General features: G+C 44.7%; 1 protein-coding gene across 2 annotated transcripts in view; it reads left to right on the plus strand.

The window, feature by feature from the left end:
* CDH13 (cadherin 13) overlaps positions 1 to 17,095 on the plus strand; it is a 715,034-nt gene that overhangs the window by 67,405 nt on the left and 630,534 nt on the right. Inside the window, exon 1 of one of the 2 annotated variants that reach the window (XM_081201169.1) lies at positions 15,151 to 15,343. The exons of the other annotated variant lie outside the window; for it this stretch is intronic. Within the exon in view, the coding sequence (XP_081057295.1) occupies positions 15,299 to 15,343 (45 nt within the window). The 5' untranslated portion in view covers positions 15,151 to 15,298. Of the gene's footprint in view, positions 1 to 15,150; positions 15,344 to 17,095 lie in introns of those variants that run through there. 2 annotated transcript variants of the gene reach the window in all.

Genomic DNA, 17,095 nt, shown 5'->3' on the forward strand with positions numbered 1-17,095 from the left:
CATGGTGATTCCCCCCCCCCCCCGCTTTTATTTTTATCATAGATCACCTCATTATAGTATATAGGCCAGGCTCACTTGTCTGCTGATTGAGAGCAAAGGAGTGACCTTTGAGCATCTAAGTTCAGGAGAAAGAGGCATTAATAACATCTCTTTGGACACAAGGGAGATGCACGCTGACCCTCTAACAATGATGCGGCACTGCTGTGCTACTTTCACTGCAGGTGTAAGTTCTGCAGTGACTTTTTGCTGTGGTGGCCATCAAACATTCCAGACACAGTACTAGAGCGAAACACTGCAGACAGAGCTTTCTCACACACCACACCCAGACCTTAAATTCAAAGCACTTTAGCAGCCATGGCTTCCCTCGAAGAGTTCTGGGAGCTGTAATTTGTTAGGAGTACTGAAAGTTGTTAGGAGGCCCTGATTCCCCTCACGGAGCTACATTTTCCAGGGTGGTTTAACAATTGAGCCTTCTTCTCAGGGAACTCTAGGAATTGTGGTCTTGTGAGGATGATGGGGGCCTCAACAATTCTCGGCACCCTTGACAATTACAGCTTGTAGGATTCTTGGGGGAGGGGGGGAAGCCATGCTTGTTTACAGTAGTGTAATACTGCTTTTATAGTGCAGATGGAGCATAAATCTGGAATGGGGGAAACGCATGCTGCCATTTTGATGACATTGACATTATGTGGATGCTGCAGATGAACTGGCATGAATGAGAAGCACCAACCCCACAGTAAAGCACTCATCTAGTGGCACCCTTTGCTTCCCTTTCCTAGTAAATGGAACCTTGCATTTTATGCAAAGCAGCTTCATGGATATTTCATGTTTCTCCTGGGGATTGCACAGATATTTATAATGCAGCTGTTTTCAGCAGTGCACACAGAGAAATCCTGCAAGTCTTATTGAAAGCCTTTTATAACCTATTTATTACCTATTTATTATGTTCTCCTTCCTCCAAGGAGCTAAGAGTAGCTAAGAGTGGCACATGAGGTTCTTCTCCCCTAGGCATAGTGGAGACATAGTAGCTAGATGCTTGTAATCTGATCAAGTAGATCAGAATTTATTTTTTCTCCCATCAATACCTGAACCATTCTCCATGCCCCACAGCAATTTGTGATCAGAAACCACAACACTTACTCAGAGTTCCACATGGGGCCATGACCCCCAAAATGTTGATGGATGCCCCCACCCCCCAATGTAGAAGGTTCTGGGCCAGACAAAACAATGTCTTGATAGATACAAGGCAGCTTTACAAGACCAGCATTAGCCCCCAGAACACCTGGGAGGCTGGAGAAGAAGACTAGCCATTTCACTTTCCTCTTTCAAAATACGCCATTGTTCTAACTGTTTAATATGATGTATTATTTCAAGTATGTATATACTGCTGCATATTCTGAATTTCTTTTCTTTTTTCTTTTTTAATTTTTTTATTCAAAATTAAAAAATATTATCCAAAAACGTATCATCCTTATTCCTCTCCCCCATTTTTCCTCCCTCCCCCCACCCTCCCACACAAAACCTACTCTCCCCCCCTCCCAGCCTCCCTCAGTTCCAGTCTTTGGTTTCTCTGAGAATGCTGTTTTCTGCATGTTACAAAGTTGTATAGATCCTCAAACTATTTAGCTGATTATTATCAATAAAGAGTTTGTGAATGTTTATTCAAAGCCAGCCAAGGAGTCCAGTTCGCTTTGTTGCTTGAGGTCCCAGCTCACAGCAGAGACTCACAATCTTCAAATACTTTGTAAAGGGTTCCCATTCATCTTTAAAGTCACAGTTATCCTTGTCCTGTAACTTATATGTCAGTTTTGCCAGTTCTGCATAGTCCATCAACTTTTCTTTCCGTGATTCTTTAGCTGGGGTTTCTTCAGTCTTCCATCTTTGTGCTATTAGAACTCTTGCGGCCGTAATATTCCGAATTTCAATGTAGTGTACCTAAAATGTGTAAAACACCTAAGGAATGAGAGCAATTAAAATCTATCCCAGAAACAGAAGCTGCCTTACAAATGGCTGTTGAAATAGGAAAGTCTTTCCCAAGTGCCTGAAGTTCAGCAGGAGAAGGTCTATCACAACTCAGCCAACATAGAGAGAGCTCTGTCTTCCAACATCTCACTCCCTGCCAGTGGCATAGCGTGGGGGGTGCCAGGGGTGCCAGCCGCACCGGGCGCAACATCTGGGGGGCGCGAGTCCAGAGGGAAGGGACAAGTTCCTTCCTCCACTGGGCTCCCCACCGCCACCGCCACCACCAGCCTTGCGCCCTAGCGCGCGCGCGCCCCCCGCCACCGCTGCGGCTGCTCTCCACTCACTGCTCGCAGGAGGAGCAGCCGCTGCAGCAGCGCCGACGCCGCCACCGACGCCTGGCCGGGCACGGGCAGCCTCCGCACCCCACCGCCGACGCCATCCCCTCGGCCCTGCCACAGGCGGCGGCTGCTTCTGCCGACTGGGAGGGAGGAGAGCTCTGAGGGGCCTCGCCACGCCCTGCGCTCCCCAAAACCCTCCGAGAGGAAGCCGGCGGGCGGGCGAGGGTCTCCCGGCAGAAGGGGGTGCCGCTGGCTCCGGCTCTCAGCCGCGGGGGGCGGCGAGGACGGAGCGCAGCTGCAAGCCCCCGGACCCGGCCGGGAGGAGGAGAGGCGCTCGCCAAGCCCGGATCTGGAGCTCCACCTACAGCCCAAGGAGAGGAGGGGGTGGGGAGGCGCCCGAGGGGAGGGGGCTTCGGCTGCCTCGGCCCGCGGGGGCTCCGCAAATAATAAATTTAATAAATTCCTGCTGAGCCTTTGGGGGGGTCCTTGGCTCCTTCGCTCGCCCCCAGCCCCAGTGGCGTAGCGTGGGGGGGTGCAGGGGGCGGGCGCAACATCTGGGGGGGCGTGCTCGCACTCGAGTGCTAAAATCCATGGGTTAGGGGGCGCAAATTACTTGCCTTGCCCCGGGTGCTGACAACCCACGCTACGCCACTGCTCCCTGCTACCTCAGGCAGATTCCTTACTTTCCCCAATGGCAGGATCGACCATTTTAGGTACACTACATTGAAATTCGGAATATTACGGCTGCAAGGTAGTTTCTGTTTTGACTGTGACTGGGGTAGGGTAGGAGACTTGAACTCTCCCTCCTTCCCCCACTGGTTTGAAGACTACTCACACTTTCCTTTGGGTGTTATCTGACCCACATATCAGATCATGCAATTAAGCTCATGTGTAGTTTGGCCCAGTGATCCCAATGGTGCCCATATGGGGTGAAGTACTCAGCAGTCTCTTCTCATGGTCTCCCCTCTACTCATGGATTTGAAAGCATCAGTCTTTGTTCTTGCTTTTCTTCCTGCAAATGGTTGTCTGCACTGCTTTTGTATCATTCTGATCCATCATATGGGGGCTGCCTTATTGTGTCTTTGATCAGTATTGTAATGTTCTCTTTCCTTCTGCTCGTCTAATGCATTGTATTTGGGGATCTCACTTCTCCATCGCCTCCATAAGCCTAAATCTGGGCTGTAATTTTATTGATGTTATCTTAAAAATCTAAGCAGCTCCCCAGCGGGTGAGCTGCAAATCTCCTGGTGTGTTTTGTAGCACAAAGGATGATACAAACTCCAGTAAGAAAGTGGTGCAAAAAAGAAAAGCCAGTCTGATCTCAGACAGAGATAGGAAATTGGTTCCAGACTGCAGGATGGTTAGTACCTTCCCCACCTTTGGAAGCCGAGTAAAACATTTGAAGGGGGGCATAGCTATGGAACTCCAGTTCTTGGGAGGCCAAACTGCCCTGCACTCTGCTTTCCTTTCGTTGGTAAGCAAAGACTTTTTTTGCTGCAACAGGCCTTTGGCCACTAAATGGCTGTTGTGGCAGGCTCTTCTGAATGTAGGTGTTGCACTTGTGTGTGCACACACTTTTAAATTGCTTTAAGTGTTCCCAGTGCTGTTTTAATAGGATTACTTATTTTATTGGGTTTCAACAATATTTATATTTATGTTGTGTTTTTGTTGGATCTGTTTTAGTTTATGCTGTGAGCTGCTTTGACTCCTACAATGGGAGAAATGCAGGTTATAAGTAAAATAGATTAACAGCAACAAGTCACATTCCTGACCTTTTTGCTATACTAAATCCAACTTTGAAATGCTTGCTAAAAACACTTCTATTTTACCATGCCTATGCAAGCAATTAAGAACATAACTATCTAGTATAATGAACTGAAGTTTGATTTCAACTTTTTATTTTTTTTATTGTATGCATTTAAGTACTATTGTTGTATACTGTTCTGGCTTGCTTTTTTAAAATGAAGTAGCAGTGTGTGTGTGTGTGTGTGTGTGTGTGTGTGTGTGTGTGTGTATTTTTATAAACAAATAAATCCACAACTCCTTTTTATGCCCCCTTGTCATCTTGGACCTAGGGACTGGGTAAAGGAAATCCTCTATCAGCAATCCTCAATCAGCAAAAAAAATGAGAGGCACAAATACAAGATGGGTGACACCTGGCTTGAGAGCAGTACATGTGAAAAGGATCTAGGAGTCTTAGTTGACCACAAACTTGACATGAGCCAACAGTGTGACGTGGCAGCTAAAAAAGCCAATGCAATTCTGGGCTGCATCAATAGGAGTATAGCATCTAGATCAAGGGAAGTAATAGTGCCACTGTATTCTGCTCTGGTCAGACCTCACCTGGAGTACTGTGTCGAGTTCTGGGCACCACAATTCAAGAAGGACACTGACAAACTGGAACGTGTCCAGAAGAGGGCAACCAAAATGGTCAAAGGCCTGGAAACGATGCCTTATGAGGAACGGCTAAGGGAGCTGGGCATGTTTAGCCTGGAGAAGAGGAGGTTAAGGGGTGACATGATAGCCATGTTCAAATATATAAAAGGATGTCACATAGAGGAGGGAGAAAGGTTGTTTTCTGCTGCTCCAGAGAAGCGGACACGGAGCAATGGATCCAAACTACAAGAAAGAAGATTCCACCTAAACATTAGGAAGAACTTCCTGACAGTAAGAGCTGTTCGACAGTGGAATTTGCTGCCAAGGAGTGTGGTGGAGTCTCCTTCTTTGGAGGTCTTTAAGCAGAGGCTTGACAACCATATGTCAGGAGTGCTCTGATGGTGTTTCCTGCTTGGCAGGGGGTTGGACTCGATGGCCCTTGTGGTCTCTTCCAACTCCATGATTCTATGATTCTAATGCTCTACTATGACCTTTGATGGGGAAAGTCCTGTCTTCCTTAGTGAGGAGTGAGGGAAAGAATCGCTGGCACTGAAGGAGGAAGTTGGACAAACAATTTTAGGAAGGAGTTAATGGCATGGCAGAGCTTATTTGCTGGACTTTCTCTGATCCCATCATTGCTGGAGGAATTGGCTTCTCATTGGGCCAGTGGGCTCAGCTGCATGCATTTGGCTCAGGGTACCGTACCTCAACGTTTTAATGCTTGAGGTCCCAGCTCACAGCAGAGCTAATTTGGAAAACTGTCCTTTTAGAACTCAGCCAACTCTCTTAGACCTCAGACAATTTCCTGGGAAAGAGATTTGCGGCTGAAGTTCTCTTCAGTAGAGACCTCCTGGCCTGGCTCCCTTTGAGCAATGAGAAGGGTTTCCAGAAGCAAAGGATAAGAAGGGTCTGGCACATACAGCTGTGCCCCACAACAGATTGGAGTGGCTATGGGGGGGGGGTCAGGAGAAGCAGCTAGGGGGCTATAGCACCCAGCATTGCCCCCAAAGTAGTTGCCACACTCTGCTTAATGGTAGCTGCACTTCTGGACACCTCCGAGCTGTGGGTTTACTTTCTAAACATAAAAATCCCTCCCTCCCAATTGACCACTTCATATTTAAAATTGTAAGTACAAATGCACATTCACCTGACTTTGTTCCCAACCTGAAAATATCTACTACTCCCAGAATTTTGGAAGGTTTCCTCCCCCATGACCCCTGCCCCAAAGTTGTGACATTTGTGGAGGGAGTGTGATGTATTGGATCAGCCATACTTCTTTTTTGTTTTTAAGTGTCATACCAAAATACACATGGGCAACTCCTTGTAGCATGGGGAAAAAATATAAATTATTCTGTGGATTACTCAATGGTTTCTTGTACAACACAACTATAGCAAATATTCCCCAGGGAGGAATTAAGTTGTCTTGCCTGTCATTCCAGGGTAATTGAATTTCCTTCTTTGGTCTAGCTCTAAGTTATATCTCATCATTCTCTGAAGGAAGATTGTTTCTCCCATTGGAGTTATAGGAAACTCAGCTAGTAGTTCCTTTCTTTAAAAAACGACATGTGCATATATGGAACTTGTTTTAAGGCTGCTGGAAATTGTATGGTGATGAAGTGCAAAGCTTGCTTTAGAGAACCTTGGTTAAGTGTCTCACTGTGTTTTGCACAGAGCAGTATACAAATGTAGGACCAACTGATTCACTGACCACTCCCCAAACAAGCCTCCCACAATTGAAACTCCCCACTGCCTCACACACAGGACTCGCCCTAACATTAGGCAAAGTGAAGTGACTGTCTCAGGTGCCAGTTGCTAGCACTTCTGCCACATTGTCTAACCTTCCTTTCACACTTCAGTATCTGTTGAATTGGGGACTGTGCCACTTTTGACCAATATATTGCTCTAAATTTCATTCACACCGGTGGACATGGTGTGACACAACAATGAACATGATTGGACAATGTTTCTGCTACCGTTACTGCACCTATGTGCTTCTGTTTCCCATGGCTCGCCCATGAGAAGAGCAGGGAAGAAGTGTATGCTAGTATAGCACCCAAATTTCATCACTTTACTCCCACAATTTTCTTCATTTAAGGGGGCTGCAAATGGATTTTTTCTGGAATCAAATAACACAGAAATGAGTGCTAAGCGTGCACTATATTCCATTAGTTTTCTGGAAGTGGCTTTTATGTGATGTGAAAGCCAAAATATAATGCATAAATTCACAGGGAAACATCAGGCAAATGGCTTAAACTGCCATTGAATGTAGCCTAAGATTCAACTTCTAGGTCAAGCTGTGGCTGTATGGGGAAGGAGTGCCATCTTGTCATCCAAAATGTCTTCAGATGGACCTGCTCATACAGATGTTTCCCCCTTTTATGTCCCTGGACCACGTTTGATGCCTCATTAATTCACCTTATGCAATGTGTCTGTAAGATAGCTGATCAACTCCTGAGTCCTCTGAGTCTCTTGTAGGCCAGCAGGTCACATGACCGCATCATACACAGAATCATGATGAAGATAACAAAGAAAGAAGCACTTATGTCTTGAGCTAGGCACAGAGCCAAGAATTTAGGAATGTCCTTCAAAACAAAAACCATAAAGAGCAAAACTCAAATGTTCAATGAAGTTTTCTTTTCCCAGGAATAATCAGTGGTGGAAGGGCAAACACCAACAGATGATCTGATAGTTCTCTGCTTCCCAAATCTTAGGATATCTTGAATTTGGTGAAAAGAATGGAGCTGACCCAGGAGTTTAGGTGACGTTGTCTAGCATCCATCCATTCCTGAAGGATTATTTTAATGGCTAAGGTTAATGGTGTTTCTAATAGGTTTTATCCACAAATAAATGCTTGCCTTGGTGAAATCTGCATACTTGGCTGATTTGAAATTATTAATGGCATGCCTTAGACTAGCTACTCAGGGAGAAATGTCAATAACGTGCTCTCAAAATAACTGACGTGAGGGGTTTCGCAATGGGGTTTTTGACTTGGACACTTGCTTCTGACACATATAACCACTTATTGATCTGAACGGGGCCAGTTTTGATGTGCATGGGGTTTTTTATTTCCTTTTTTTGCTAATTCAAACAAGAAAAAATGAAGCAAATAAGAATACTTCTCAGTCTGTGTGGGTCTGCAGACTCAGCCTCTTATAAACCCAAAAACAAAATGAGATCATTTGTTGGGCCAGCTTAGAAAAGGAATATACCGTCTTACAAGTTCCATATAATGTTGGCTGCTGCTGCTTCAAATAATGATAATTGTAATAATATTTTCTTGAAGGGGAATGGGTAAATCTCTGTTTCTTATCTATGCCAATTTCACACATTTTACCTGCAATTCCATTTTATTTATTTTTTTCATTTTCTGCCTTAAAAATAACACTCCTCAAAATACAAAGTATGCATTTTATTATTTAGTAGTATAATGCATATTTCAAATGAGCATATTCTCTCAAAATACTTATTTTAAGAGTATGTTTTGATGCCTTTAGATTGCCAGACTGCCTTGGAACATTCAAAGTAATCAGATGTATGGAGAATAGCTAAGTTCCGATCTGAACAGAAGACAGAAGCAGGCACTGAAATGTCTTTCAATTTCTGTTTTCTTCCCTGACAAAGGGGCTTCCATTCCCTTTCAGGCCCAGTGGAAGCTGTTCCTTTGGGGCACATGTGGCCCTGACTGCCCCATCAATCCCAGTATGACCTCAGCCAGCTTCTACCTATCTGCCTTTTTACTTACAACTAGTCCAGGGCATGGAACTGTCAGCCAGCTTCCTCCTCCTCAGTCTCAGTGTTGCCTAGGGTTGCCATATGTCTGGGATTTCCCAGACACATCCAGTTTTGAGGTGCCTCTGGGCTTTTTTTTTTCATTTTGGATTAAATGTCCGGGTTTGGGTTGTTGTTTTTTGTGTGGCATGCTCAGAAGGCGCTGTGCCCCAGAACTGGAAGCAGGCATTGGGTGGCCTGGAGCAGCCTGTTGGGCATTGTGCTAGGCCTGGTGTTGTTCCTGGTCACCACCAGGCCTTGCATGCCCTTCCTGGGGCCACGATAGGCCGCACACCAGTCATGACAGTTGCCTGGCCTTGGTGACCTTCCTGGGGCCATTCAGCCTCCCATCATGAGCAAGAGGTTGAAAACAGCAAAGGGACGAGAGGGGGAGGGAAGAAGGGGAAAGCAGGTGGGCGAGGAAGGAGTTAGCAGCAGGGAGGGGGCAAACGTGGGATATGCGGAATGGTGGGGGGGGGGTGTCCCAAAGGTGGTGGTTTTTGTGTTTTTGATCCCCAGAATATGACAACCCTAGTGTCGCCCTTGTAGAATTCATCAGCGAGGAGGGGGATGGGAACAAAACTAGAATTAGTTTGGCATTTGGTGATTGCCAATCACTTGAATGGCTTTAAAAGAGGGTTTGAAAACTTCATGGAGGACAAGGCTACCAGTGGCTGCTAGCCACAATAGCTATGTTCTGCCTCCACTGTAAGCAGAATCATGCCTCTGAATACCAGTTGCTGGGAATTGCAAAAGGGCAGAATGCTGCTGAGCTCAAGTTCTGCTTGCTGGTTTCTCACAGGATTGATCAGCCACTTTCAGAACAGACTGCTGGACTAGATGGGGCATTGGCATGATTTGCCAGGCTCAGCTAATGAATTTACCAAAATTCTCTTTCGCATCCCTGAAAATAACTTGGAAGTTTCCTCCAAGCAAGAGCATCTGCTCTCATGGTACACCAACTTCTGCAACAATGTAGAGATATGTTGACCAAATGTTGCTATTTCACTTTTGACTGAAATAATTCAGACATCTCCTTTGCACACAGAAGGTCCCAGGTTCATTCCTCGATGTCTTCAGGTAGGTTTGTTAGAAACAGAGATATGAAAGCTAGGAGCTAAATGGCACCATAAACCTAGGTTGTGGGCGCAACAATGGAATGTCAAGGTGCATATTTTTATAACAAGAATACAAAGCTGAAAATGAACTGCAGCTAAAATATTATCTTCATTTTTCACATGGTCTAGTCCTTCCCCCTGCTCAGCCCTCTAATATTCTTAAGAGAGTCTTCTTCTCCAGTCTTCAAAGAGTAGCTGGAGATGGGGAGGCAGAAAAAGGTCCTCCTTTCCTTCCACTCTGCAGTTTTACTCTGAAATCTTAGGTGCAGAACTGAGCCCAAAGCTCAGAAACTGCTCGTGCTAATGAAATTCCCTGTTGCAAAATGCGCCTAGAACAATTGGAGTTTCAAGCACTGTTGGGAACGTTCCATATCTGAAATCCTGTAGAGCCTTTGCTGGTAAATATAGACAGTACTGAGCTAAATGGAAGCTATTCAGTATAAGTTTGCCTCCTATTTCCCCTTTTCTGGATTTTCCACCTGGGCACAGTTTCTAGATTTGCCTCAAAGTGTAACTTGAGGCAATTGGCAGTGATTGCAATCCTAAACATGTTCTTGGTGGCACGCATAATAAGTCCTTTATGAGGAAAAAACAATCTTTTTGGTAACCATTTTCTCTTTCAAAGTTTATTATTTCCCCTGATATTATGCCTATTAATTTCCCAAACTCCTTACAGTCATGAAAATTGGCTATGGCAACTCTTCTCTTTCTCTTTTGATGTATATTTTTATTAAATTGTTTTTCTCCCCCTGTTAAAGTCCCCAGGAATTTTATGGAATTAGAAAACCCTGAAATGAGAGGCAAATTACTTAATTTGCTCCACACGTAATTCACAATTTCTAGGTATTTGGGAAATCTGATTGCTGTGGAAAGCATAATTAATCAGAAGAGCCTCTGAGGATAAAGTGTTGTGTCATTAAATTAAGTTTCCTTGAGGTATCCTGCCCTATGAGTGACATGTGGAAGCAATTTCCAGTCCCTGGAATGGGTCAGTAGAATCAGCCTCTGGCATCTCCTTAGTGAAGGCTTCGTTTATCATCAACAGCTTTGAAGTAACAGATATACTGCTGAAGGCCAAGATCAGATAGCTCAGGAAACCATTGGACTCCATTTCTGAATGTTGTTGGGTCTGCTTGCATGGACAATATTCTCACCAGCATAGCCTAATGTTCACTTCTATCTGATTTTATCCCAAAACCTTATAATGCAACAAATGGAATCAAAGTTGCAATGAAAGTGACAATATTGTGCATGTCTTTCTTGATATTGTTATAGCCCCCCTCCCCCAATCTCCACAGCCATGCTGAGATTCCAGGGGTTACCCAGGGTTTGTGTTTCCTATGGAATGAAGCAAATGGAGACTGTGGTATCTTTCTGATGTATGTTTTATTTACAGTTATATACACAACCTGAGCCTCCTGTGGAAGGGTTCAAAGCATGACACTCAAAATGGGTTCTGTATCTTTCCTGGCTGCAATGTTGGATCCAAAACTGGAGGCAGCCCCCATGGTGCTCTTATCCCTACTTTCTCCAGCTTACAAACTGCTTGTAAAACACAACTTTTTCCCCCAAAGGCCAGCTAGAGAGACCTGGAGGGTGACATTTGTCCCCTGACCTGAGGTTCCCCACTCCTGACAAGTTGTGTTGTGGCAAATTCAGAAGATCAGGGTCCCTTCATGATAATCACATCAACAGCCCCTCACAGTAATGCCCTGCTAACAATACACTACCTTCTAAGATTATACAACAATATTACAATTATACAATAATATTTATTATTAGGGATGCATCACTATGATCACTGCAGATCTGCACGTGTTGCCTTTCAGCAAAATCAATATTCTGTGCATGTATATTGGCAAATGATTTGGAGTACTCCATATTTCAGAATGACTTAAAGTTGTATTTTTCCTTGGATTTCCATTGCACTTAATAGAACTTACACTCCATTCTCTTGAAACTGAAGCACATTGAACTGCTTTCAGTGTTCCTAAATGCTTACCTTTGGAGCATTGAGAAGAACCCGTCGGTTTTCTTCCCTAGCACCTTCTCCAGAGTGACCCCAGGAACTAATCCTCAGTGGCTGATTCACCTCCTTTCTCTCAGAGTGTATTTGAACTGTTTGTCTTATGTGGAATTATTTTTTTATAGTGTTTTTACTGTGAAACCACTTCAATATTATCTTATGGGAAGTAATTCACAAATGGGAGCAAATAATTAACAAACAAACACCAATGACTTATCAATTGCAGTTACACTGACTGGACATTCCTGAAGTCCAAACGCTTGCAGCTATTCTGGTCTTGCACATCAGCTGCTCCTGCCAACTACACCCAGGTGCACCTCTGCCTCTTCTGTTAACAAAATGCTTCTTTTTATGATGCTCATGACAGAGTGTGGGCCCATATATTAAAAGGAAAGGGTTCTGAGATGTGCTGCACCTGTCAGTCAGACTGTGGGCAGCTGTTGACTGGAGACTGTGAGGTCAAAACCAGAGAACAAAGGAAGGCTTGTCTTGAATGGGAAACCTTTATAGCTCTTCCTGGTGAAGAGAGCCAGTTGCCAGCTTGGTGGGTGGAGTCACCCCAGGACATAGAAATGCTTAGCTTATTGCTTAGGTAGACTCTGCATTTTGTGTGCCCATCGCACTGCCATACAGGGCAGCTGTGGGTTCTTGGCTCCTGCACCAGAAGCTCCTGAGAGCATATTGTATGGGAGGGATATGGGAGTCCACATCTGAGGGCAGAGCATAGTGCTTTGCACCTCTTTGGGCCTCTCTCTCTGTCCATCAGCACTCTCACCAGCTTTTACTGTCCCTGCTTTGTGCTTTGCCTGCCTGGAAAGTGTCCTTGAATTCTGACCATGCATCATCCTTCCCATGATGGAGAGAAGTGTGTGTAGAAACAGGTTTAATGTTAAAAAATAAATAAAAATACATTCCTTGTTCCACCCACTTTTGTCTCTGGCCCCGCCCACCCTGCACATTTCTCCCTGATAGGTTGCCCAGATGAGAAGGCTGAAAAGGGTTGCTTGCCCCTAGTGTGGAGAGATGTGCCTTACAGTTTCACCTAACTACTCCAAGGCAGCTCATGGGGCTTTTCATAGCAGGTGCTCCCAGTGATTTTGGAAGGAAAGCTACAAAATATTTGAGGGCCTATCATCTGATTGGAAGGGCATATATTTATTGCTGGAGCTTGCCTGCCTGTGATTATGACACAGCCATTATGTGGTTGGTACAATGTAGTGGCAGAGGCAGTGATGCCGTGTATGCTTATGAGGGAGCAAGTCAACATGGGAACTTGGGAACTTGCTTCTAAGTAAAGATGCCTCAGGGTGGCAGATTCAAAAACTCCTGACTAAGAAGGGGGGAGAAATTGGATTTGGCTGGATTTTAATGAGAAAGTACCTAATTCAGCTGATTTTAAACTAAAGCCCAATTATCCTTCAAAATTTGCACTTCTCTGACTTCTATAATGCAGTTTTCCAGGCAAAAGCAATTAATACAAAAATGCATACATTAGAGGGGAAGTGCATATAAAAATGCATACACCTGTGAAAAGAACATACAAAAGTGCATTGTATTAGGGGAAATTGCTTGTAGAAATGTGTATATTCAAATAAACCCACACTAAAATGCTAACAAACTTTCATGATACTTAAAAAAAATGCTACAGAAATGTGAAGAATTAAATTTAAAATTAAGGTAGGAAAAATGAGAAACTGAAATTGACAGATTCATCCACCCCAAGTCCCAAATAAAGCAGCAGTCCTAACCCTGCTTTCCTGTGATTAAGCCCCATTGCATTAAATACAGCGTTCTTTAAAGTAAACTTGGTTACGATTGTGGTATGAAATAGCATATTGAATGGGCAGGGGAGGCAAGGGGAAAGGGTTGAACCTCACTCACTGTCGTGGCCACAATTCAGTGGATGGGCGGGGCTTTGTGAAAATAAATTTAAAACTTTTACAAGAATACTTGAATCGTGGATCATCAATGCCTTGTCAATACCACTTCCACTCTAGGGTGGGAGCAAATTGCCGTACCCCCAATCACCCAAAAAGAGCCAAGTTCATTTAGCCCTTGGGAGGAGCTAGTGGTGGTCTATTGTTGGGTTCAGACCGATTCCCAGCCAAGATGGATGAATTTATCAGTCAATTCCTCCCCAAACTCTCCCTCCTCTTCTTTATGGCATCCTCCCTTCCTCCCTTTTAGAGTGTGAGCTGTGCTAGACACCTGTAAAAGGGTCTGAGTAGGAGTTTTGGGGGAAGCCCCTAATTGACACAGGATAAATTTCTGTTAAATTCCTGAGGCATTGTGGGTAGGTGTACTCTTTGGTTGCCTTATGCTGCATTGCTTTGTGGGAGATTGGAGGTGCCCTGTGGTCTGGGCATGTGTGCCAGGGAGAACACTGAACTCGTGGGGCCATGGTGTGCTTGTTTGATTCACAGCCCATGCCCCTGTTAAGAAGGAGGAAGAGGTCATTTCAATTCTTGCTACTGGAACACAGGTGGCTCCTGATTATATGTCCAGGAGCAAGAAGTGAAAGGATTTCTCCTCCTATAAGGAACTGCCCTCCTCAAGCTATTTTGATTCAGTTGATTTGTTCAGTCTAGTTACTTGTTTATGTGGATCCTCCTCATTCCTGTAGTTATATTTCAATAAATGTAACCTTTCCCCATTTTAAATTGAGTCTTGAGTCTTCTTAAAGGTGTGGTGGCAACTCCCTTCTCATTAGTGAGCATGTTGGATAGTTCACATTTTTTCCTGCCTCATTCCTGCCCTGCAATATGGTGGTGAGAGGAGCCTACCTCTCAGGGTTGTTGTTAGCATGATGGAGGCAATGCATGCAGAGTGCAGTGAGCACTCCATCGTGCAATGTTTAAACACTGCATGTGGTTTTTTTTTCCTGCAAGGAAAAAAGTTTCTGCTTTGGAAGGACATGGACTTTTGAGAACTTTACCCCTGGATGACTGCTCAGTGAGTTTGAAAGCCAAAGCCCCACTGTAACCTGAGCAGTTAATAAAATCTATTGCCCCATGATGGATTTTTTCGTCAAGTAGAATTGATCTGTCCTCCTTGTGATTTGCGAGATGGAGGGGGAAACAGCAAATGCAATCAGGATTTCTGGTGCCCCTGAAAGAGCCCTGTTCTGTCAGTCTTTTCAAGCCTGGGAGTAACTGAAGGCTGTGGTGGTCATTCCTTTGATTTATTGAAAATAAAACACCCTTGATTAACATTTTAATAAAGAAGGTCTTTCTTTTGGCACGCAGGGTCTGAGGAGCTATTCTCCCCTATCGTGCAAATCGTTTCCTTCAACGGTGAGGGGAAGAATTACCTCTTTCCAGAAATCCATAAAAGAAGAAGTGATTTCTTAAGCTGTTACTTGTACACACCGAAGTGAGAGCTTTCTTGGGGTGCGCTCTCTCTCTCTCTCTCGTATGTGTGTGTGTGTTTGCTTGCGAGGGGTGCGCTCCCGATATGTGTTATGCAAAAATGAGGATGATTTGTGAAGAAATCATCCTTGTAAAGCTATTGGTTCTGGTCATCAGCCTTTATCCAATGCTTTGGTGATGCTGCTGCTGATCTATTTGGGAAGTTGGCTGGCTCTCAAGGCAGTCTCTCTCCCTCTCCCTCTCCTCTCTCTCTCTCCTCAAAGGCTGTTCCACAGTGAAAATATGCTCAGTGCAGTTGAGTGCATGAATGAAAAAGCCTCCAGTATCTTCTAGGCTAGCAAAATGCAGCACAAGGCTCAACTTACCCTGGCTTTCCTCCTGTCCCAGGTAAGGAATTTGGTGCTTTGATCTGGTCTTAGGGGTTATGTGCTTGTGTGTATCTGTGTTTCTTTCTCGGGTTTTTTGCGGGGGAATGTTTTGCATTTGGCTATCTGGAAGTGTCTTGATTTCTCAACGATCGCATGCCGACTTGAAAAACACAGAGATACGCACGATGAAGTGTGGATGTGAGAAGCAATTCTCCGATGTGAAAAATGCCTCTGTGTGCTTTCCAGTGACAGGAAATTAGCGACATAATACGTGTGTGTGCATGCAAATTGTATTTCCTTCACATGAAAGAGAGTACGGATTGCTGGTTCCGTGGTGCCAGCAACAAGATATTCTATCACCTTCAATGCTTCAACTTTGATTTTTTTTTTGCTTCTCCTTCCTATGGCTTCTGCCAGGACAAGATCATTACATTCCTTACTCCCCACACTCGTTAAAAAGAAAAGAGGAAGGGGGGGAACATGATTAAGATTTTTTTAAAATAAAAATGTGGAAGAATAAGGGCTTTCCCCTGCCTCTCCTTCTCTGCCCTAGCGCTTTGGTGAATTTGTAAAATCGAGTATTAATGAGCAGCTCGGCAGCCTTACCTCCCGCCCTCTTCTCAACTGTAAATGATCCCACCCCCCACCCCTTGCAAAAAGGTAAAAAAAAAGGACATAGACACCCAGCCTTTAAAAAGCCAAGAGGCTGTGGAGCCCTGCTGTTGCTGTCAGTCAATAGCGGAGGAACTAGCTGCTCTCCAACTTCTGCACTCCTCCCTTGCCTTCCCCTCTGTGAATATGATACGGATTTCATTTTGGGAAGCAGCGTGTGATGTTTAAGGCTCCTTTGTTGTCATTCGGTGTGATGCTCCTCCATCCCCTTCTTCATCCCCCCTCTCCTTTCGCTTGTCTTATGGAGCTTAATCTCTCATTCAGCTACAAGTCTCTGTCTCTTGGATCCCTGGGATGGTACTCCATGGTGATAAAAGTTAATTCCCTATTGGCTTGGAGACTCGACTCGGTTTTTTGCTTTTAACCCTTGAGGGTGCATAGGAGACCAATGCCTCGGGCGAGAGCAACTTAATGTGCACGATGTCTTCCAAATGAGAGGAACAGCTGTATCTCGCTGGTAGAACATCTACTTTGCAGGCAGAAGGTCCCAGGTCCAATCCTAAATGGTCTTGAACCTCCAGATAGGACTGGGAAGGACTGGGGAGCTGCTGCTAGCCAGTGTAGAAAATGCTAGCTATGATTTGACTTTGTAAGGCAACTTCTTAAGTTCCTAAAACATCATAAATCTGGCTGCCTTCTACTAGGTCACAATGTTTGTCTATCCAAGCCACTGCTGTCTGCTCTGACTGGCAGCAGCTCTCCAGGGTCTCAGGCAGAGGTCAGTCCTAGCAACTGCTACCTGGCCATTTTAGCTGGAGTTGCCAAGGATGGGATTTAGGAACCCTTTGCATGCAGAACATGTTCTCCAGCACTGAGCTATATGGCCCCTCAGCACTTCGACAGCCATCTCTATTTATGGTATATAAGTTGCAACTATTTCTCTCTCCTCTTACTGTATTTTTTTTCTATTGAACCTGGAAAAATGGGACCTCCATGTGTATTTTAGAGACAAAACTGTGAAGATACTAGTAGAGTACAGAAACAAGTAATAAGTCACAGTTCCCTCTGTTCAACCGCAGCAGGGTAGTGTCACATGCATGCTCATAACTTAGAGCGGGGGCACTACAAATTGGTGTCGTTGGGCTTGGTGATTGCTTGG

This window comes from Podarcis bocagei, assembly GCF_964188305.1.
Source record: "Podarcis bocagei genome assembly, chromosome: 7".
NCBI classification, from domain to species: domain Eukaryota; kingdom Metazoa; phylum Chordata; class Lepidosauria; order Squamata; family Lacertidae; genus Podarcis; species Podarcis bocagei.